Source organism: Hemiscyllium ocellatum (assembly GCF_020745735.1).
Source record: "Hemiscyllium ocellatum isolate sHemOce1 chromosome 27 unlocalized genomic scaffold, sHemOce1.pat.X.cur. SUPER_27_unloc_33, whole genome shotgun sequence".
NCBI classification, from domain to species: domain Eukaryota; kingdom Metazoa; phylum Chordata; class Chondrichthyes; order Orectolobiformes; family Hemiscylliidae; genus Hemiscyllium; species Hemiscyllium ocellatum.
Genome location: NW_026867502.1, coordinates 12,737 through 36,398, shown reverse-complemented (window position 1 = coordinate 36,398; position 23,662 = coordinate 12,737). Strand labels below are relative to the sequence as shown.

The 23,662-nt window shown below is 47.6% G+C and overlaps 1 protein-coding gene and 2 long non-coding RNA genes across 5 annotated transcripts in view; 2 read left to right on the top strand and 1 right to left on the bottom strand.

Moving 5' to 3' along the window:
• The window catches only part of LOC132808138 (zinc finger protein 229-like), a 39,328-nt gene extending 33,366 nt beyond the window's left edge, over positions 1–5,962 (top strand). The window contains exons 1-2 of one of the 3 annotated variants that reach the window (XM_060822011.1): positions 916–939; positions 3,704–5,962. In XM_060822011.1, the coding sequence (XP_060677994.1) occupies positions 4,108–5,496 (1,389 nt within the window). In that variant the 5' untranslated portion in view covers positions 916–939; positions 3,704–4,107 and the 3' untranslated portion in view covers positions 5,497–5,962. Of the gene's footprint in view, positions 1–915; positions 940–3,703 lie in introns of those variants that run through there. The other 2 variants (XM_060822012.1, XM_060822010.1) reach the window with 2 other exon arrangements.
• Positions 71–22,871, bottom strand: LOC132808152 (uncharacterized). Its single transcript, XR_009642039.1, has 4 exons — positions 22,575–22,871; positions 15,666–17,129; positions 1,853–1,981; positions 71–1,474 (listed from the first exon to the last, which is right to left on the bottom strand). It is a non-coding gene; the product is annotated as an uncharacterized LOC132808152 (long non-coding RNA).
• Positions 9,344–13,053, top strand: LOC132808150 (uncharacterized). Its single transcript, XR_009642038.1, has 3 exons — positions 9,344–9,524; positions 12,524–12,628; positions 12,741–13,053. It is a non-coding gene; the product is annotated as an uncharacterized LOC132808150 (long non-coding RNA).
• Positions 22,872–23,662: the final 791 nt, after the last annotated feature.

Genomic DNA, 23,662 nt, shown 5'->3' with positions numbered 1-23,662 from the left:
TTCAGCATTACATTATAGTCTGAATGTTTAATGACAAGTTTTAAGGCTGGAGACTTTATCACCCAGATGCCCACACCCTCATTCCTGCATTTGATTGCACCGCGATCACTGAAAGAGAAGGCTAGTCCAAATGAATGCCCTTCAAGGTGGTCCAGCCATCAACATCCTGTAGAGCGGCACCACCATCTTCGCAGCTCATCTGGTCATATTTATCATCACCATCGACATGTGTGGGTGAGCCATCGGAACGCAAAAGGAGCATCTTCTGGGACAAATCTATATCACTAAGGGACCTCATAAGTTTAACAATTAAACACCTAACAAGAGCAATACTGACAAACAGAGGAAAAGTATTCTACCATACATGGCTAAATTGATAAGCCAATTGTACCATGAGCCCAATCTGCAGTTTCCCCAACTGGTCTCTTCAGTCATTCTGTCAAGGAATACCTAGATCTCTTCTTGTATCTTAGTAATATTGCCAGTGAGATCAGGAATGCCCATAGTGCATTTATCTTGGACAATGGTGCAGACCTCACCCTCCCGGGCGAGTATATAGTCTAAGGCATACCGATTCTGCATAGAGTAAAGACACAGGTCTGATAATCCCACTTTACTCTGTTCCAGAGCCTCTTTAGTCTTATTTTCTCGAATGGTCAGGCCACAAAAGAGGGAATTGCGGTTCTTTTGACTTGTCACCCCTGCCGAACCTTCCAACCTCAAGGTATTCTGGATTCTGCATCCTATTGGGTGTCCTGTATTGTCACCCAGTCTGTTCCAGATCCATGTGCCACATAAGGCCTGCTGTACCCCAGCTAGTGTTACACCAGCTGTTTGTATACACAGACCGGAGCTATTGGAAAGTGATATTTCTCTTCACAGGGTCGGCAGTAGCAAGTCTGACGAATAGAATGGAATCGGGGACTGGGGACAGGGCAAGTAAGTCATCTCCCGATAGAGAGGAGTAACATACTACTGCCTCTGGGGTGAAGAGCGTTCTGTGGGCCTGTATAAATCAGTTGTTTGTGGATTGTGGAGTTTCCCCTATCAGGCTTCTCTTTTCTCGAGTCGGCCCGTCCTGCAAAAAGGGATGGTATTCCTGGGCGCCCTTAAAATATTTACCATAATAACGGGGTTGATCATTTTTATCCTCACTAGGCTTGTGTCTGCAGGTAAAATTTTAAAAAATGGTAACAACATGGTAACTGCCACTGATTTCTACTGTCCAGATGGACCATCTGGTCTTTCTGATGTAAGAGTCCATTGCAATAATCAATCTTCATCACGTCCCACACGTCAAAGGCGTCTGTTCCGGTGCACTGGACGACATCTCCTCAGCATGGGTGGTGGATAATCTCTGATCATTCCTGGTCGCATCCATACTTAGTGGCTTTCCCCATCAGGATGTTGTACATGATCAGAAAGATGAAGTGATAGGCGATCCCCCACATGTCCCTCCTCTTAGTTCAAGTATCTGTAATAAGGTTAACATTAGAACAACAGCAAAATTCAAAAACCCAAATAGACATGGTCCACTCCTTTTGTTGGGATTCCAGTATTCTCTCCTCCTCTTTCCCCAATTTTGATTGGTGCGAGCAATCAAATTACAATGGTGCAGTTGGACCCAAGCCGAGAGCCCAGCGACTTTGACTGTCGTAGGGGTGGGAAGTAAAACCTGGAAGGGGCCATCCCAACGAGGTTGGAGACCTTTGCCAGTCCAGGTCTTGACGAGCACCAATGAACCAGGCTCTACCCGTGACAAGGCTGAAAGGGAGGGAACATCGCTGTTGGCCGCACGCTCCTGGGATTGAAAGGCACACGTGACACTAATTAGAGCAAGAATATTACCAACCATTGCTTCGGTCATGTAGTGGATGTGGACTGAGTAGGGAGCCGAATCATTCCAAGGAGTATGGACGGGGTGACCAGAGAGACTCTCTCCTGGAGACAGTCGTGTCCTGCCCGCAGACATGGATCGCATCTGAAATAAGGCCACAGGGATTAGCATAACCAGGAAAGGCCAGACTCAGCCTGCAATCTCCTTCCTGACCTCTCTGCCCCCACCCCACTCCAGCCTATCACCCTCACCTTGACCTCCTTCCACCTATCACATCTCCATCGCCCTCCCCCAAGTCCCTCCTCCCTACCTTTATCTTAGCCTGCCTGGCACACTCTCCTCATTCCTGATGAAGGGCTCTGGCCCGAAACGTCGAATTTCTTGTTCCTTGGATGCTGCCTAACCTGCTGTGCTTTAACCAGCTACACATTTTCAGCTCTGATCTCCAGCATCTGCAGACCTCACTTTTTACTCAGCCATTAATTTGGCAAGTTTCGTCTTGACTCTGGTTAAAACATTCACCGCCTGAGGATGATAAGCACCATGCAGTTGCCGACAAATACAAAGCTGGGAACAGAGTTTTCTGTTAATATTACCTACAAAGTGTGGTCCATTGTCCGAGCTAATGCACGCAGGTATACTGAAGCGGGGAATTATTTCCTTCAACAAAATCTTCACCACAGTCTCAGCAGTAGCGTTAGGAGGAGGGTAGGCTTCAGTCCACTTCGAAAAGACATCAACAATAAGCAAAACATATTTATAGCAACTCAACTCATTTCTACAACTCAATGAAGTCCAGTTGAAGTGTCTCCAAGGGACCCTCCAGCAAGGGAGTTCTCGTAGAGATACTTGAACTAAGAGGTGGGGGATCGCCTACCCACAGACCTGTTTGATCACGTACAACATCCTGATCAGGAAAGCCACTGACTGACTATCGATGTGATCTGGAACGATCTGAGATTATTCTGATGTCATCTGGTGCACCAGACCAGACGCTTTCAACGTGGAGTCGCTGTGGAGTGGGTGTTATCAGTGGTGGGTGCTGGTACGATGACAAGTTAAAAGGCTCCTGGATGGGCATCTGAATATGAAGAGTTCAGATGGGTCAGGGCCAAGTGAATGCAAATGCGACTGGAGTCATAGAGATGTACAGCACAGAAACAGACCCTTCGGTCCGACTCGTCCTTGCTGACAAGATAGCCAACCCAATTTAGTCCCAGCTGCCAGCACCCGGCCCATATAGGGGCCAAGTGATGGCAAACGTGACTAGATTAATTTAGGATATCTGGGCAGGTTGGGCCAAAGGGTCTGTTTCCGTGCTGTGTGACACTAACTGTCTTCAGTGAAAGCAGAAGTGTGGTTGTGAAGGCTGGACTTTCAGGGCATGTTTTGCCCTGACTGGGAGCAGAAGAGTTTGACTGAAGTGTATCGGTGTTAATGCCTTGATGTCTCATTTTGCTCCCACCTTCCTGGGGTCGTTAACCATTTTGTGTCTGATCCTTCCTCAAGAAGCTGCATTGCAGGTTCACCCTGAATTGACACTTTTTTTTTTGCTTCCCAAAATCAGACCTGCTCACTCTCCGCAGGATCCCAGTGTTGTGAAAGATATTAACTTTCAGGTGGAGGTATCCAAAATTCAGAGAGATGTCAGTCTTGACATTTTTGCTTTTCTGCCCCTGTAAGATCCTGAATCAGCACTTTCAGGGGAATTAGTTAGAGCAGAGTGAGAACAGAGGGGAAGGGAGAGTGGGATAGTGCTTTCAATTTTGTGGAACAGCAAAAGAATATTCCACAGAAAGTAGAGTTGCTTGTTCTGAATTTCTACCCTGCACTGATAGTGATGACTTTTGTAATCTCTTTTTGCAGAGTATTTGAAAATCTGAAGACTGAAGCTTCAAAATCAATGGATGAAGGACTTATGTCTGAAACATTGACTCTCCTGCTCCTCGGATGCTGCCTGACCTGCTGTTGTGCCAGCGCCACATTTTTTGACTGACTCTCCAGCGTCTGCAGTCCTCACTTTGATGTCAATGTCTGACAGTCACTCAATCCATCGGGACAAAACAATTTTTGACTGTGATTTCTGTGAGAGGGATCAACACCTTTTGGTTCCTGTTTGAGGACGTTTTCAGCATCAGTGGGACTGGACGAGAGACCCCACTGTTAGAGCTCACTGTGTGTGGAGCCTGAAACAGTTATACGGCCTGGAAAGGGGATTTCACGGCAGGGAGGGGCTCTACACATGTTTGTGTGCAGCTGAAGCTGTGGCCATGGAGAAACCTGAGGAATCCCGCCCTGTGGAGAAACGATGGAAGTGTGGGGACTGTGGGAAAGGCTTCCGTTCCCCGTCTGCCCTGGAGACTCATCGGCGCAGTCACACCGGGGAGAGGCCATTCCCCTGCTCCGACTGCGGGAAGGCCTTCAGAGATTACTCCCATCTGCTGGCCCACCAGCGGGGCCACACGGGGGAGAGGCCCTTCAGCTGCCCCGAGTGCGGGAAGGCCTTCATATTTTTCTCTGTCCTGTTGGTCCACCGGCGGGTCCACACGGGAGACAGGCCGTTCAGCTGCCCTGAGTGTGGGAAGGCCTTCAGCAATTCCTACAACCTGCAGAGCCACCGGCGTGTCCACACGGGGGAGAGGCCCTTCAGCTGCCCCGAGTGCAAGAAGGCCTTTACCGACCTCTCCGCCCTGGGGAGACACCAGCGTGTCCACACAGGGGAGAGGCCCTTCAGCTGCTCCGAGTGTGGGAAGGCCTTTACCCACGTCTCTGCCCTGCGGAGCCACCAGCGTGTCCACACCGGGAAGAGGCCCTTTAGCTGCCCCGAATGTGGGAAGACCTTTACTGACATCTCCTCCCTGATGAGGCACCAACGGATCCACACGGGGGAGAGGCCCTTCAGCTGCCCCGAGTGCGGGAAGGCCTTCAGCTATTCCTCCTCCCTGCTGACCCATCAGCGGGTCCACACCGGGGAGAGACCGTACACCTGCCCTCAGTGCGGGAAGGGCTTCACCAGCTCCTCCAACCTCCAGACCCACCAGCGGATCCACACGGGGGAGAGGCCCTTCAGCTGCCCTGAGTGTGGGAAGGCCTTTCGCGATTCCTCCACCCTGCTGACCCACCAGCGGATCCACACGGGGGAGAGGCCCTTCAGCTGCCCTGAATGCGGGAAGGGCTTCAACTGCTCCCCCCACCTGCGGAGCCACCAGCGGATCCACACAGGGGAGAGGCCCTTCAGCTGCCCTGAGTGTGGGAAGGCCTTTACCCACGTCTCTGCCTTGCGGAGCCACCAGCGGGTCCACACCGGGGAGAGGCCCTTCACCTGCCCTGAGTGCGGGAAGGCCTTCAGCTATTCCTCCACCCTGCTGATCCACCAGCGGATCCACACAGGGGAGAGACCGTACACCTGCTCTCAGTGCGGGAAGGCCTTCAGCAGTTCCTCCACACTGCTGATCCACCAGCGTGTCCACACCAGGGAGAGACCGTACACCTGCTCTCAGTGCGGGAAGGCCTTCAGCACATCCTCCCACCTGCGGAGCCACCAGCGGATCCACACCGGGGAGAGGCCGTACACCTGCTCTCAGTGCGGGAAGGGCTTCACCTATTCATCCAACCTGCGGAGCCACCAGCGAGTTCACGTGCCATCGCAGGGGGATTGAAGGAGTGACGGCCGAGTGCCATTATCGATTGGACAATCAACCCGGTTCCGGGGACTCCCGGGTTTGAATCCCGCCACGACAGATGGCAGAATTGGTATTCAGTCAGAAATGTGGAGTTCGGAATCTAACGATGAGACTGTTTCAGGGAGGGGGTGGTGCAGGGGAGAAAGCCATTATCTGATTCACTCTCTCCCTCGTTAGGGAAGGGAACCGCCATTGTGGGAAAGGATACGCTCAGTCGTTCCTGCTGCATCCTTTACCCGGTCTGGCCTACACGTGACTCCAGACCCACAGCAGTCTGGTTGACTCTACACTGCCCTCCCTCCACTGGCAAAGGAGCGGGGAGAAACTTACTTGGAGACAGAGTATGGGTTGAAATTGCTGAGTGAGGCAATACTTCCTCCAGGTTACGGCTGTACTAAGGATCCAGTTACAAAGGGACAACTTAGTGCTGACCAATAGTAAAGACAGTGAGGTGGGGGGGGGGGGGGGGGTGAGGAAACAGGGGAGGTGTGGTGTGTGCACTTTCACCTTGAGCTGTTCAAAAAGCAACTACTTTTTCTCTGCCTTTTTGCTGGGGGGATCTGAAGCTGTAACAAAGTTGGGTTGCAATAAAGGTTACCTGAACTTACCACCGGGCTCAGACTCTCATTGAAAGCTTTGAGCTCCAAGAGGTTTTTGTTTTAAAGCTGTTCATTTCTTTCAGCCTCCTGCACTAAGTTTAGAACATAGAACAATCCAGCTCAGAACAGGCCTTTCGGCCCTCGATGTTGTGCCAACCTGTGAACTATTCTCAGCTCGTTCCCCTACACTATCCCAAAATCATCCATGCGCTTATCTAAGGATTGTTTAAATCTCTCTAATGTGGCTGAGTTGACTACCTTAGCAGGTAGGGCATTCCACTCCCTTACCACTCTCTGTGTAAAGAACTTGCCTCTGACATCTGTCTTAAAGCTATCACCCCTCAGTTTGTAGTTATGCCCTCTCTTGAATAAGGGGACAACATTTGCAATCCTCCAGTCCTCAGATACTAAATCCGTTGACAATGACGACTCAAATATCAAAGCCAAAGGCTCTGCTATCTCCTCCCTAGCTTCCCAGAGAATCCTCGGATAAATCCCATCCAGCCCAGGGGACTTGTCTACTTTCACTCCTTCTCGAATCGATAACACCTGTGTGTAACTAACCTTGATACTTTTGAGTCTAATATCTCGTACCTCATTCTTTTCCTGAGTGAACACTGATGAGAAATGTTCATTTAGCACCTCTCCGATCTCTACAGTGTCCACACTCAACTTCCCACTTCTGTCTTTGACTGGCCCTATTCCTGCCCTAATCATCCTTTTATTCCTCACATGCCAATGGGAAGCTTTAGGGTTCTCCTTTATTCGATTTGCTAAAGACTGCTCGTGTCCTCTCTTTGCTCTTCTTAACTCTCTCTTTCAATCCTTCCTCGGTGATCTGAAATTCTCTATCATCTCATCTGTACCATCTTGCCTCATCAACACATAAGCCTCATGGAACAGCATCATAAAACACAGAACTTATATCAAAAGATCAGTGTCATGCAATTAATAGAATATATTGAACAAACTGAGATAGTCTTCATCTCTTAGAATGCGTGCGGGCTTTGGTTCATTAATATGTAACAATGTTCTTGAGATGACATAAGGTTTTATAAAAAAAGACATCTCCGCTCAGACAATGCATTAAAGGTGTGAGATTTGAACCTGTCAGTATTCCAATCTTGAATCAGACTGGTTCTGTTTCCAAAGTCGGAATTTGTAAAATATTAGATGCATTGACTGCCTGCAGATTGTGTGCTTTTTGAACAAAATTGAATGTATCTGCAAATATAATTCTGCCAATACAATTTCACCCCAAAGAGTGTGTGTGTGTGTGTGCATGAGAGAGTGAGAGTGTGTGCATGTGAGTTTGTGTGTGAGTGTGCACAGAAGTGTGCGTGTGCATGCTTGGGAAAGGGAAGTGTGATGGAGTATGAGGCTGCGAGTGTGAGAGAGTGTTGAGGGGTGTGTGTGTGTGTGTCTGTCTGAGAGATAGAGTATGTGTGTGAGAGAGAGCCTTAATCAAAGCAAGGGGTTGCATTTTTGTTAAAACAAGGACTTGTACAGATAATGATCGGGCCATGAATCGTATTAGAGAACAGACAGACATGGGGGAGGTGGGGGGTCGTGGTTTTCAGATAATGATCGGGCCATGAGTTGTGTTAGAGAACAGACAGACATGGGGGAGATGGGGGGTCGTGGTGTTCAGGTACATAGTTCTGTGGAAGTTGCATCACTGCTCGACAGGGTGGTTAAGGCAGCATTTCGCAACATTCCCTTCATTGTTCACACCATTGAGTATAGGGATTGGGACATCATGTTGAGGTTGTACAGGATGTTGGTGAGGTCACTTTCAGAGTACTGAGTACAGTTCTGGTGGCCCTGTAATAGGAGAATACTATTAGAGAGGGTTTAATAAAGATTTACCAGGATGTTGTAAGGATTGGAGGGTTTGAGTTATAAGGAGACTTTATTCACTGGAGCACAGGAAGTTGGGGGGTGACCTCATTGAGATTGATAAATTCATGAGGAGTGGAGGTAAGTGAATAGAAAATGGCTCTTGTTTAGCGTAGGGGAACTCAAAACTCGGGGGACTTTTTTTTAATATGAGGAGAGAGATTTAAAAGGAACCGGAGGGGCAACATTTTGAAAGAGGGTGATTTGCATGTGGAATGAACTTGCTGAGGATGTGGTAGATGCAGATACAATTACAACATTGAAACAGCATTTAGATGGGTACATGAATAGAAAGGTGTAGAGGGATATGGGCCAAATGCAGGCAAGTGGGACTAGATTAGTTTGCAATCCTGGTCGGCATGGACGAATTGGACCGAAGTGTCTGTTTCTGTGCTGTATACCTCTATTGAAACCAGTAGAATTCTGAAAGGGGCTTGACAGGATAGATGCAGATAAAATGCCCCTTTGAGGGGAGGGTCACAGAATCCTGACAATGTGGAAGCAGGCCATTCAGCCCATCTATTTCACTCTGGCCTCTGAACAGTATCCCACCTATATCCAACCCCTGACTCCGTATTTTCCATGGCCAATCCACCCTAACCTGTACATCCCTGGTCACTATGGGTAACTTAGCACGGCCAATTCTCCCTAACCTACACTCTAATCTATAAATTACCTTCTCAAGAATGTAATTTAAGTGCAGAGCTTTTCTAAGAAAAATGTCAGTCTGACTCAACATTGGGACACAGACAGAATTCACACCGATTGTCTCTACTTATAAATAGGGCAACGTCTCTTCGAAATGTAGATTCATTTAGATATAACTGCGTCACTTTACATATTAAGACATCCCTTTGAATGTGCCACATCCCTTTGAAATGTAATCTCGTCCATTTACATCTCTGTATTTGCGGAAATACCTGTTAAAATGTCCACGTCCCTTTAAAATGCAGATTGCCCCCTTTAGATATGAGGCCGTTCCGTTAGATGTCGGAATATCTGTTTAAATGGAGCCGTGAGCTTTCCCAATGTAGACAGGGCTCCTCGAAACGTGGCAGTGTCCCCCCTGCAGCTGCAGAGCGAGACAGGAGAGTTTGTTTTTGTGAATGAGCAGTTGTAGCGCGAGGTGGCTGTTGCTTGGTGACGGTGAGGCTCCCCCGGCCCCGCCCATCCCCCCCGTGCAGACGTCACGCGGGGGTGAAGGCGGTTGGGAGGAGAAGTCGCTCGAGCGGGGAAGCGGCGGCCGTTAGGAAAATGGCGCCGTGCGGCCCGGGGCAGACCCCCGTCACTGGTCACCGCCGCCTTCCTGGTGCAGCTGCTGTGTCACGGCCACACCGGCCGGCTGTACAGCAGGCAGGAGCCGGTGACCATTCTGGAGGCGGATGGGGTTAAGGGCCTGCTTGGGAACTGGTCGGCCGCCTGGGTGGTGGAGTTCTACTGGTCGTGGGGCGGCCCCTGTGTCAACTATGGGGCCACCTGGAAGGTACTGGGCCCGGGAGGTGAAAGGTGAGGCAGGTTGTGGGGGGGACGGAGGGGAAGGAATGTGGGGCCTGTCCTGTCATAGTCACATTTTACACTCACTTTCCATCTGCTTTTACTGGCGCTTGTGCTGTTTACCCCTCACTGTTTTATTAATCCTTGTGCTGTTTACCCCTCACTGTTACTTGTGCAATTGCTGAGGGTAGTGTGTAAATACTAGTGAAGGATACTATGCACCAGCATGTATATGTTCCTCAGTCATTGAAGGGGCAGGACCTGTTGAGAACGGTTAGTAAAGCAGGTTGTGCACTAAGTCTTGTTAACATGGATATGTTCATTGGAAAAGTTGACTTTTTATTATTTAGAGTCGTAGAGATTTTCAGCACGGAAACAGATCCCCTCAGTCCAACCTGTCCACGCCAACCAGATATCCTACATTAATCTAGTCCCCATTGCCAGCACTATATCCCTCTACACCATTCCTATTCATATACCCATCCAGATACTTTTTAAAGGCTGTAATTATACCGGCCTCCACCACTTCCTCTGGCAGCTCATTCCATACACACACCACCCTCTGCATGGAAACATTGCCCTTCAGGTATCTTTTATATCTTTGTGGCCTCACCCTAAACCTATGTCCTCTAGTTGTGAAGGTCACCCCAACACTGAGGAAAAGTCTTAAAAATATTGATTGCTTTTGCATTTGTTTGGCTGCTCAAATATCGAGCCACATGGGGGAAAAAATATCGCTCTGCCATTTTTGATCTCCAATAGACATTTGGAAACTGAAAATCTGTCAATAACACCAGCATTGCTACAGAGCATATTGTGTACACTCCTCGGTGTCAACAAGCAGGGCACATGTTTGCCAGTGTCACCAAAACATTGGGCGTGTTCCTCGCTGTCAGCAGAAAAGGGGCGAAACCTACTTTTGATGGACAAAAAGGCTCACTGGAGGACCAGAAGGAGACTTGTCCTCCTGCCATTCGGAGCTCCCCTATTGGTGAATGCGGAAGTTGGGCCATGAGGTTCTGAAGTTCCTGCCCCTCCCCTCTCTCAATGAAGATTGAGCTTCACTCAGACTGCAGCTTCCTTCCTCTGTCCAACATCTGTGAGTACAGCACTCTCTTTTCTCACCCCCTTTTCCATTAACGTTTCATTCTGGGGTTCAATTGTTGACTTGGTGCAACTGAAAGGAATGGGAGTGAATCCAGTGAGGGGACAGACTCTGGAAAAAATAGTCCAAGCCTTTGTCTCAATTGACAAAATAGACAGGCAGGAGACTGGAAGAATGCAGCAAGCCAGGCAGTATCAGTAGGTGGAAGAGTTGAGGTATCTGGTGGAACCCTTGTTCAGGATTGGGGGTGGGTATAGGGAGAGCTGTGGAACAAGGGTGTGCTGGGGGCAGGGTGATGAAGTGAGGATAGGTGGAGACAGGTAGAAGGTACAATAGACAATAGGTGCAGGAGTCAGCTCTTCTGCCCTTTGAGCCAGCACCACCATTCATTATGATCGTGGCTGATCATCCTCAATCAGTATCCTGTTCCTGCATTATCCCCACAACCTGGTTGGTGAATGGGAGGAAGGAATCCAGTTGGAAGGGAAGAGTGGAAAGGGCTGGGAAGTGAGTTGGGGGATGGGATGGGAGATTATTTGAAATTGGAGAACTCAGTGTCGAATCCTCCGGGCTGTGGACTGCTCAGACAAGATGAGGTTTTGTTCCTCCAATTTGTCAGAAGGGGAGTGGGAAGGGGCATTAAAATGGGTGGAGACTGGGAAGTCCGCAAAGCCTCTGCGGACCCGGCTGTGATGCTCGGCAAACCATTCCCCAAGTTTACGGTTGGTCGTCCTGACGTAGAGAAGACCATAACTGGCAAAGCACAGTGGGTCGAGCAGTAGGACAGTCGTAGTTTGAGGCACAAGCTCTTCATCAGGAATGATGCGTGGATGTTCAGAGGGGCATCAGCGTCCTTCTGTGCCAGTTGTCAGACAGGTGCAGCAGGCAATGAGCAAGGCAAGTGGCATATTAGCAAGAGGAATTAAGTTCAGAAGTGGGAATGTCTTCCAGCAGTTAGGAGGTCATAGAATATATTCAAGGCTGAGTTCACGTGATTTTTATGTGGATGCTTGTGGGGGAAGGCAAAGAAATGGTTGTAAGACCAGTATCCAGTTTTAAGACAGTTCCAGAGTCAGACAGCACAGAAACAGACCCTTCAGTACAACTAGTCAATGCTGACTATGTTCTCAAACTAAACCAGTCCCACCTGGCAGTGTTTTGGCCCATATCCCTCCAAACCTTTCCTATTCATGACGTTACTGTACCTGCATCCACCACATCCTCTAGACATTTAGTCCTCACGTGAACTACTGTGTAAAAAAAAATTGTGCCCTTCAAATCTTTTTAAAATCCTTCTCCTGTCACCGTCAAAATTTGCTCCCTAATCTTGAAACCCCAACCCTAGGGGGAAGGACACCCTTTGTTCACCTCATCTCTCCCCTCATGATTTTATAAACGTTGATAAGGTCACATCTCCACTTCCAATGCTCCAGTGAAAAAGTCCCAGCCCATCCACCTAGATGAAGGTAGAATCCTGTCCCTTAGGATTCCCTCCAACAACGTGCCCACCACTGATGTCAGGCACACTGATCTATAGTTCCCTGGCTTGTCCTTACCACCCTTCTTAAACAGTGGCACCACGTTAGCCAACCTCCAGTCTTCTGGCACCTCACCTGACATGCACAGTATGCTCTATGGAGATGCTGTTTTTGATGGATTTAAAATGTCCAAATGCCACAATTTCTCCCCCACTCACTTGACATAACCGTGCAGGTTCCTCGCTATTTGATGTTCATGTTACTTAGAACCCTCATGATCATATCAATCTCAATGAGGTCACCCCTCAACCTCCTGTGCTCCAGTGAAGACAGTCTCAGCTTCTCCTTATAACTCAAACTCTCCAGTCCTGGCAACATCCTGGTAAATCTTTACTGAACTCTCTGTAATAGTATTCTTCCTATTACAGGGCCACCAGAAGCCTTCTCAGTACTTTACAAGTGACTTCACCAACATCCTGTACACCTTCAACATGATGTCCCAACTCCTTTATTCAATGGTGTGAACAATTAAGGTAAGTGTGCTGAATGTTTAACATCAATCTACATTTGTCAATATATCATATCAGTTGCATGACACTGTGACCTTTTGCTCTTAACTCTGCGTCTTATGATCCTGCTCCGCAGCTACCCGATGAAGGAGCAGCACACCGAAAGCTAGTGCTTCCAAATAAATCTGTTGGACTATAACCCACTGTTGTGATTTTTCAACCTTGTCCCACCTAGTCCAACAGCAGCACCTCCACCTCCTTTCTAATGAACACAGCCCATACCTCCCAGTGCTGCCAGTAAACTGCCGATGAAATGATGCAGTGCCTGCACTCCTGAAAAGTTTATAATTTCTAACGAAACCAGCTACTCATTCACTGCTCCACCTGATACACGACTTTGGAAACTTAGTGCAGGAGGCTGCAAGAAATGAGCAGCTTTAAAACAAAAACCGCTTGGAGCTTTCAATGAGAGCCTGAGCCCAGCAGTATGTTCTGGTTACCTTTATTGTGGCCCAACATTGTTACAGCTGCAGATGCCCCCAGCAAAAGGGCAGAGAAAGAGTAGCTGTGTTTTAGACAGCTCAACAACAGGGGGAGGGGCAAGGGGCAGGGCAAGGCCAACGGCAGGCCCCCGCACTACGCCTGCGTTGCCTTGCACAGTTTACAAAAATCCCTTCCCCTTCAGAGACTCCCCACAGTGTGGAAGCTGGCCACTCGACCCAAAGACTACACACCGATCCTCCAAAGGGTAACCCACCATGCAATTCCCCTACCCCTATTGCTCAACATTTACCCCTGACTAATGCACCTAACCTGCACATCCCTGGGCACTATGGGTATTTCAGTACTGTCAATCCACCTGAACCTGGACAACTCGTATATGCCAACCAGATATCCCAACCCAATCTAGTCCCACCTGCCAGCACAGGGCCCATATCCCCCCAGTTGCCTTTTAAATGTTGCAATTGTATCAGCCTCCACCACTTCCTCTGGCAGCTCATTCCATACACGTACCACCCTCTAAATGAGAAGGTTGCCCCTTAGATCTCTTTCATATCTTTCCTCTCTCACCCGAAAACCTATGCCCTGTAGTTCTGGACTCTCCCATCCCATAGAAAAGACTTTGTCTATCTATCCTATCCATGCCCCTCATGATTTTATAAACCTCTATTAGGTCACCCCTCAGCCTCTGACGCTCCAGGGAAAATAGCCGCAGCCTGTTCTGTCTCTCCCTATAGCTCAAATCCTCCAGTCTTGGCGACATCCTTGTAAATCTTTTTAGATTAGATTAGATTAGATTACTTAGTGTGGAAACAGGCCCTTCGGCCCAACAAGTCCACACCGACCTGCCAACGCATATATCACCCAGACCCATACTCCGGGAGTTTGCAAGGACTGCCACAAACACTACATAGGACAAACAGGAAGAAAGTTAGCCACCTGGATACACGAACACCAGCTAGCCACAAAAAGACACGACCTTCTATCCCTCGTAGCCCAACATACGGATGAAAAAAAAAACACCACTTCGACTGGGACATCTATCCTGGGACAGGCTAAGCAACGACATGCCAGAGAATTCCTAGAGGCCTGGCACTCCAATCACAACACCATAAACAAACACATAGATCTAGATACCATCTATCAACCCCTCAGAAAATGAACAGGAAATGACATCACCACAAACCCCAGGAACCCTATCCAGGCCAAACATATAAATCGAAAGCAGGAGACAACAGCGTCGCTTCATTTGGAGGTCGCCACTGATGACGTTCCCGAGCCAGGTAATGAAACGTCTGGATATCAAACCTACAGCTCAGCGAGCAAACCTACACCCTAATCCTCAACCTGAGCTACAAACCTTGCAAAGTAGAATGTATTTGCAAACATCATGCTGCAAATACAAACCCACCCCCATGGATGATCTATCTCGTGTGTGCATGAGATAGAGAAACAGTCTATTTCCGTGCTGTTTATCTCTATTTGATAACCGTTGCTTTATTTCTGTTGGTGTAAATGTTGTTGTAATTCATAGCTGGATCCTCATAGGTGTAAGGGTGACAGAATTCCTCAAGTAGGGCACTGGAAGATTCCTGGGAGACCCCTATTTCTGGTTTACTTCCTCATGAACAAACATTAAGCACGTGTACCTATTTATTTACGATTTTGTTTTATTTTTCTTGTTTGATTCCCTGCTATGACTACACCTTGTATTAGGATAGTTGACAGGCTGGGAGATTGTGGCTTGGGTCTTGATTGAATATTTTATCGTTCCAGAAGTTATAAAAGGCGGGGTCAAAGCTTTAGCAGAAATCCAGCAGAGCTGAGAACAGACCGACATCTTAGTCTGTGGGAACAGGGAGATCAACAGAGGATAGAGAAATCAGGTCCTGAAACCAGACCACCCGGTGATCAGTGCTTTGATTAGAGGCATCCTTCTACATCAGTCAATGCCAGTTGTCAGACAGGTGCAGCAAGGCAAGTGGTATATTAGCAGGCTGAACTGAGATTAGAAATGGGGATGTCTTCCTGCAGTTAGGGAGTCATTGAATTTATTCAAGGCTGAGTTCATCTGATTTTTGAACAACAAAGTGTGGATTTTTATGTTGTGTGGATGAGGTGTGTTTTTTTTGTGGTTTATGTTTTGGATACAGGAAGAGTAGACATTTTTAAAGTGGAAGGCAAGAAAATGGTTTTAAGACCACGACAGAACAGTTATGGTCAGACAGCACAGAAACAGACCCTTCAGTCCAACTATTCCATGCTGACTATGTTCTCAAACTAAACTAGTGCCACTTGCCAGTGTTTGGCCCATATACCTCCACACCTTCCCTATTCATGTACTTATCCACATATCTTTTAAACGTTGCATCTGAACATGTATCCACCACTTCCTCTTTACATTCACTCAATACATGAAACACTCTGTTATAAACAAACTTTTCCCAATTCTGTCCATTCCATGGATTCATTCTCTTTCCTTTCAGTTGCTGCAAGTCATAAATTGAAGCCCAGAATGAAATAAATGGAAAAGGAGTTGTGAAGAGAGTACCCTACTCACAGATGGTTGACACAGTAAGGAGGGTGGAGTCTGGAGCAAACCCGAAATGTCGATTTTCCTGCTCCTCGGACGCTGCCTGACCTGCAGTACTTTGCCAGCACCACTCTAATCTTGACCCTGATCTCCAGCATCTGCAGTTCTAACTTTCTCCTGTAAGAAATCAGCAGTTTTAAACCAAAAACCTGTTGCAGTTTAAAGCTCTCATTGAGAGTTTGAGCTCAGTGTGAAGTTCAGGTAATCTTTATTGTGACCCAACTTTGTTACAGCTTCAGAATCTCCCAGCAGAAAGGTGTAGAAAAAGTAGCAATTTTTTAAAAACAGCTCAAGGTCAAAGTGCAACTCCTCACTTTCTTCATTATTGGTCACCACCGAGTTGTCCCTTTGTAATTGGATCCTTGGTGTAGCCTTAACCTGGAGGAAGTACTGCCTCACTCAGCAATTTCAACCTGTATCCAAGTAAGTTGGATGAGCAGCATAGAGTCAACCAGACTATTGTGGGTCTGGAGTCACGTGTAGGCCAGAGCGGGTAAAGGATGCAGCTGGGACGACTGCTCTAATAACTGCTCAAGTCTTCCCTAAAAAAGAACTGAGTGAATCAGAAGGGGGTTTTTTTTCCACCCCCACCCCACCGACAATAGTTTCACCGTTAGATTCTGAACTCCAGATTTCTGACCAAATTCCAATTCCGCCATCTGTTGTGGGAATCGAACTCGGGAGCCACTGGAACTGGGTTGATAGTCCAGTTGGTAAAGGCACTCGGCCGTCTTTCTTTCAATCCTCCTGCAATGCCACGTGATCCCGCTGGTTGGTCAGCAAGGAGGCAGCCTGGGTAACGGCCTTCCCGCACTCGGGGCAGCTTAAGGGCCTCTCCCCCATGTGGATCCACTGGTGGGTCTGGAGGTTGGAGGAATCGCTGAAGTCCTTCCTGCAGTCAGGGCAGGGGAACGGCCTCTCCCCAGTGTGACTGCGCCAATGAGTCTCCAGGGCAGACGGGAAACAAGCCTTTCGAACAGTCACCACACTTCCGTGGTTTCTCTACGGGGCGGGATTCCTCGGGTTTCTCCATGGCCGAAGCTTCAGCCGCACAAACGCATGTGGAGCTTCTCTCCACCGTGAATTCCTCTTTCCAAACCGTATAGCTGTTACACGCTCCTCACTCAGTGCACTGCAATGGTAGGGTCTCTCATCCAGTCCCACTGATGCTGAAAACATACCCAAACAGGAACCAAACAGCTTTGCTCCTCACGGAATCATAGTTGCAAACTGTTGCGGTCCCGATGGATTGGATTGAATGACTGTCAGACATGGACGTCAAAGTAAGGACTGCAGACGCTGGAGAGTCAGAGTCAGAAAGTGCGGCGCTGGAAAAGCACAGCAGGTCAGGCAGCATCCGAGGAGCAGGAGAGTCAACGTTTTGGGCATTAGGCCTTCATCTGTTGATTTTGAAACTTCCATCTTCAGATCCTGAAATGTAAAAAGAGATTACAAAAGTCATCACTGTCAGTGCAGGGTAGAAATTCTGAACAAGCAATTCTACTTTCTGCGGAAAGTTCTTTTCTTTTGTTATTTCACAAAATTGAAAGCACCATCCCACTCTCTCTCCCCACCTCTGTTCTCACTCTGATCTAACTAATTCCCCTGAAGGTGCTGATTCAGGATCTTCCAGGGGCAGAAAAGCAAAAACGTCAAGACTGACATCTCTCTGAATTTTGGATAACTCCACCTGAAAGTTAATATCTTTCACAACATTGGGATACTGCTGGGAGGTGAGGAGGTCTGATTTTGGGAAGCAAAAAAAAATAATGAGTTTGTGCCAATCCCTTCCCTTCAGAGAATCCCCAGAGTGTGAAAGCAGGCCACTCAGCCCCACAAATCCATACCGACCCCCTAAAGGGTAACAGACCCACACCTATTCCCCTACCCCTATTGCTCAACTTTTACTCCCTGATTAATGCACCTAACCTGCACATCTCTGGGCATGGTCAATCCATCCTAACCTGGACAAAGTTAAAAATCACACCACCAGGTGAGTGTTCAACAGGTTTATTTGGAATGACTCGCTTTCAGAGCGCTGATCCTTCAGGTGGTTGTGGAGAATAAGATCTTAAGACATAACTTATAGAAAAACATTATCGCGTTCTGCCACCGAAATGATATGTTGAACAAACCTGGACTGTCAAGTCTTTTATCTTTTAGACTGGATTGCAGCTATCATTCACATGTAAATCCCAGACCTTCTTGCAAGGCACCTTATCAAGATAACTCGAGGTTTTATAGCAAAATGTGACATCTCAGTTCACATAATGCATTAAAGGTGTGAGGTCAGAGTCTGTCTGTGTCCCAGTCTTGAGTCAGACTGGTTCTATTTCCAAAGTGGAATTTACAAAATATTACATGGATTGACTGCTTACTGATTGTGTATTTTTTGAGCAAAATACACAATGTATCTGCAAATATCATTCTGCAAATACAAATAGAGCCTTATTTCTGGTTTACTTCCTAATGAATAAACATTAAACGCGAGCACCTATTTATTTCTAATGTTGTTTCATTTTTCTTGTTTGATTCCCTTCTGTGACTACACTGTGCCTGGATGGTTCACAGGCTGGGAGATTGTGCATTGGGACTTGATTGACTGAATGTTTTATTGTCCCAGAAGGTGTAAAGATAGTTGTTGGGGGGGGTGTCAAAGCTTCAACAGAAATCCAGCAGAGCTGAGAACAGACTGACATCCATATGCCTTTTAAATGTTGTAATTGTGCCAGTCTCCACCACTTCCTCTGGCAGTTCGTGCCATACATGCACCACCCTCTATGTGAAAAGATTGCCCCTCAGACCCCTGTTAAATCATTCTGCTCTCACCTCAAACATATGTCTTCTAGTTTTCTTGGACTCCCCTACCCTGGGGAAAAGACCTTAGGTTTCCTCCCCTATCCATGCCCATTACAAAGGTCTATAAGTTTACCCCTCAGCCTCTGATGCTCCATGGAAAATATCCCTGGCCTATTCAGCCTCTCCCTATAGCTCAAATCTTTTCTGACCCCTTTCAAAGTTTCATAACATCTTTCCTACAGTAGGGAGACCAGAACTGAACGCAGTATTCCAAAATTGGCTTAACCAACATCCTGGACAGCCACAACATGACCTCCCAACTCATCTACTCGATGCTCTGACCAATAAAGGCCATCCTACCAAATGCCTCATTCATTATCCTGTCTACCTGAGACTCCACTTTCAAGGAACTATGGAACCTGCACTCCAAGGTCTCTTTGTTCTGCAACACTCCCCTTAACTCTGTCAGTCCTGCCTGAATTGCTTGACCAAAATGCAACAACTCGAATTTCTCAAAATTTAATTCCATCTACCACACTTTGGCCCATCCGATCAATTCTAATTTATAGCAAACCCTCTTTTCTCTCTCATTCCCAAGCTGAAAATCTCCAATCCACACACTCTCCCTCCATTCTCATTTTGCTGACCCCAATCCCTGGTGTACCTCATCCTGAATGGTCTGGTTCATGCTGATTAAAAGACCCACACTCGGGGGGGGGGGGGGGGGGGTTCTAATTGAAACATACATAATCCTGAACAGCCCAGACAGAGTGGATGTTGCTAAGATGTTTCCATTGGTAGGACAGACTCAGACCAGAGGGCAGCGCTTCAAGTAAAGGGAAGTCCTTTTAGAAAGGAGAAACTTCTTCAGCCAGAGAGCAGTGAATCTGTGGAATCTATTTCCATAGAAGGCTGTGGAGGCCAGGTCACTGGGAATATTTAAAACTGAGACAGATAGGTTCTTGAGTATCAAGGGTTAAAGGAGAATGGGGTTGAGAAACCTAGCAGCCACGATTGAATGGGGTGATTAGACCTGATGGACTGAATGGCCTAATTTCTGCTCCTCTGACTTAGGGCCTCTTGCTGTCCTGGACACAGAGTGAGAGAGTTGGGAGCAAGACTAGGCCATTCGGTCTTTCGAGTCAGCACCAGCATTGAACAATTCATAACTGGATATGAATATACCTACAGCTGGGTGGATAGGCTGGGACTTTTTTCACTGGAACACATGAGGTTGAGATGTGACCTTAAAAGGAGGTTCATAAAATCATGGAGGGTAGATGAGGTGAACCGCAGGTGTCCTTTCCCTAGGATGGGGGTTTCAAGATTAGGGAGCAAATGAGGAAGGTGAGTGAAGAAAGATTTTCAAAAGACTGGAGTAGCGCCTTTTTTTTGAGAGTAGTTTGTGTGTGGAATCAATGTCCAGACACGGTGGTGGATGTAGGTACAGTAACAAGGTTTAAAAGACATTTGGATAAGTACGTGAATAGGAAAGGTTCAGAGGGATATGGGCCAAATACACACAGGTGGGACTAGTTTAGTTTGTGAACACAGTCAGCACGGTTTAGTTGGACTGAAGGGTCTGTTTCTGTGTTGTCTGACTCGAACTGTTCTAAAGTGGGCTTAAAACCATTTTCTTGCCTTCCGCAATAAACATCCACTTCTTTCTTGTTCAAAAATCAGATTAACTCAACCTTGAATTTATTCAAATGACCCCCTAACTGCAGGATGACATTCCCATCTCTGAACTCAATTCCTCTTGCTAACACACCACTTGCCTTGCTCATTGCCTGCTGCACCTGTCTGACAACTGGCATAGAAGGACACTGATGCCCCTCTGAACATCCACGTATCATTCCTGATGAAGGGCTTGTGCCCGAAACTTCGACTGTCCTACTGCTCGGATGCACCTTGAATGAATCTACCGTCCCTACCTCTGCTGGCAATGCGTTCCAGGCACCTATCACCCTCTGAGTAACGTACTTTCTGTGTGCATCTCCAACATGATGTCCCAACTCCTGTACTCAGCATGTGAACCATGAAGGCTAGTGTGTTGAACACCTTCTTCACCCCCCTCTACCAGTGATGTAACTTTCAAGAACAATGAACCTGAACACCTCCATGTCTCTGTTCTACAACATGACCCAGGGCCCTACCATTACCTGTTCAAGTCTTGCCCTCCTTTATTTTAGCAAATGCAACCCCTCACTTATATCCATATCCCTCTCATACACACACGCTCTCTCTCAGACATACACACACACCACCCCCTCAAAACTCTCACCCTCTCGCAGACTCATACTCCATCACAATCACACTTTATCAAGCAGGCACACATGCAAAAACATACTCACAGCGCACAAACACACACACACCCACACACACACACACACACTTCCCTGAAGGGAGTTTCCCTGAAACGTCAATTTTCCTGCTCCTCGGATGCTGCCTGACTTGTTGCTGCACCACACGCTCGATCCTAAACTTATTACCCTCTACTTCTGGACTGCCCCATCCAAAGGAAAATACCATGTTTATTTACCCTATCCATGCCCCTCATGATGATATAAAAGTGTATAAGGTCACTCCTCAGACTCTGGCAAGCTACGGAAAAAAGTCCCAACCTGAACTTCTGTCTCTCCTCACCCGGGTAACCAAGACACATACCTGAGGTCCCAAAGTCTGCTCCCTCGCTGGATTCACTCCAGTTGCTGCAAGTGAGCCTGCTCCGTCATTCATTAAGATCATGGCTGATCTATCCATCGTTTCATCTTCTCCTCCCTGCACTGTCACAAGGAACCCCTTAATTCCCCAACCAGGCCAAATCCCACCCAACTGTATCTTGAATATACTTAATGAAGCTGCCTCTATTGCTTCCTTAGCCAGAGTATTCCCTAGATTTTGATGAAGGGCTTTTGCCCGAAACATCGATTTTCCTGCTCTCTGGATGCTGCCTGACCTGCTGTGCTTTTCCAGCACCACTCTAATCTAGACTATTCCATAGATTCACGACCCTCTGGGAAAAGCAGTTCCTCCTCATCTCTGTCTGAAAGCTACTCCCTCTAACCTTGAGGCCTCGTCTCACCCACCAGAAATTACTGGACAGGCTAGGGCTTCATCCCCACAGTGCAATGACATTGGGAAGATGTTTTCATTGGTAGGAGAGACTAGGACCAGAGGACACAGCTTTAAGAATAAAGGGAAGACCTTTAGGAACAGAGATAAGCGATGTCTCCTTTTCTGCCGACAGCGAGGAGCATGGACAATGTACTGGTGACACCAGCGAGCAGGTGCGCTGTTGTTCACACCGAGGAGCAGACACAATGTGCTCTGTGGCGATGCTGGTGTTATTGACAGATGTTAAATGTTCAAATGCCAAGAGGAGAAATAAAGGGTAGAGCCACAGTTCTTTTTCCCCATGTGGCTCAACATTTTATCGCTTTTGTCTGGCTGCTCAACATTTTTTTAAATGTCTTTTCCCCAGAATAGGGGTGAGGTTCACAACTAGACGGCATAGGTTTAGGGTGAGAGCAGAAAGATATTAAAGGTACCTAAGGGGCAACTTTTCCATGCAGAGGATGGTGCACGTATGGAATGAGCTGTGAGAGGAAGTAGTGGAGGCCGATATAATTACAGCATTTAAAAGGCATCTGGATGGGTATATGAACCAAGTGGTGACAAATGGGACTAGATTAATTTAGGATATCTGGTTGGCATGGACAGGTTGGACCAAATGGGTGTGTTCATGTGCTGTACATCTTTATGATTCTAAATAATAAAAAAGTATATTTTTACAAATACCAAACTATCTCCAAGTTAACAAGGCTTAGTGCACCACATACTTTACTAACCATTCTCAACAGGTCCTGCCCCTTCAATAACTGAGGAACATATACATGCTGGTGCATAGTATCCTTCACTAGTATTTACACACTACCCTCAACAATTGTACAAGTAACAGTGAGGGGTAAACAGCACAAGCGCCAGTAAAAGCAGATGGAAAGTGAGTGTAAAATGTGACTATGACAGGACAGGCCCCACATTCCTTCCCCTCCGTCCCCCCACAACCTGCCTCACCTTTCACCTCCCGGGCCCAGTACCTTCCAGGTGGCCCCATAGTTGACACAGGGGCCACCCCACGACCAGTAGAACTCCACCACCCAGGCGGCCGACCAGTTCCCAAGCAGGCCCTTAACCCCATCCGCCTCCAGAATGGTCACCGGCTCCTGCCTGCTGTACAGCCGGCCGGTGTGACCGTGACACAGCAGCTGCGCCAGGAAGGCGGCGGTGACCAGTGACGGGGGTCTGCCCCGGGCCGCACGGCGCCATTTTCCTAACGGCCGCCGCTTCCCCGCTCGAGCGACTTCTCCTCCCAACCGCCTTCACCCCCGCGTGACGTCTGCACGGGGGGATGGGCGGGGCCGGGGGGAGCCTCACCGTCACCAAGCAACAGCCACCTCGCGCTACAACTGCTCATTCACAAAAACAAACTCTCCTGTCTCGCTCTGCAGCTGCAGGGGGGACACTGCCACGTTTCGAGGAGCCCTGTCTACATTGGGAAAGCTCACGGCTCCATTTAAACAGATATTCCGACATCTAACGGAACGGCCTCATAATCTAAAGGGGGTAATGTGCATGGACATTAAAGTAACATGGACATTTTAACGGGGTATTTTTGCAAATAAAGAGATGCAAATGGACGAGATTACATTTCAAAGGGATGTGGCACATTCAAAGGGATATCTTCATATGTAAAGTGACGCAGTTATACCTAAATGAATCTACATTTCGAAGAGACGTTGCCCTGTTTATAAGCAGAGACAATAGGTGTGAATTCTGTCTGTGTCCCAATGTTGAGTCTGACTGACATTTTTCTTAGAAAAGCTCTGCACTTAAATTACATTCTTGAGAAGGTAATTTATAGATTAGAGTGTAGGTTAGGGAGAATTGGCCGTGCTAAGTTACCCATAGTGACCAGGGATGTACAGGTTAGAGTGGCTTGGCCATGGGAAATATGGAGTAAGGGGTTGGGTATGGGTGGGATACTGTTCAGAGGGCCAGAGTGAAATAGATGGGCTGAATGGCCTGCTTCCACATTGTCGGAATTCGATGACCCTCCCCACAAAGGAGCATTTCATCTGCATCTATCCTGTCAAGCCCCTTTC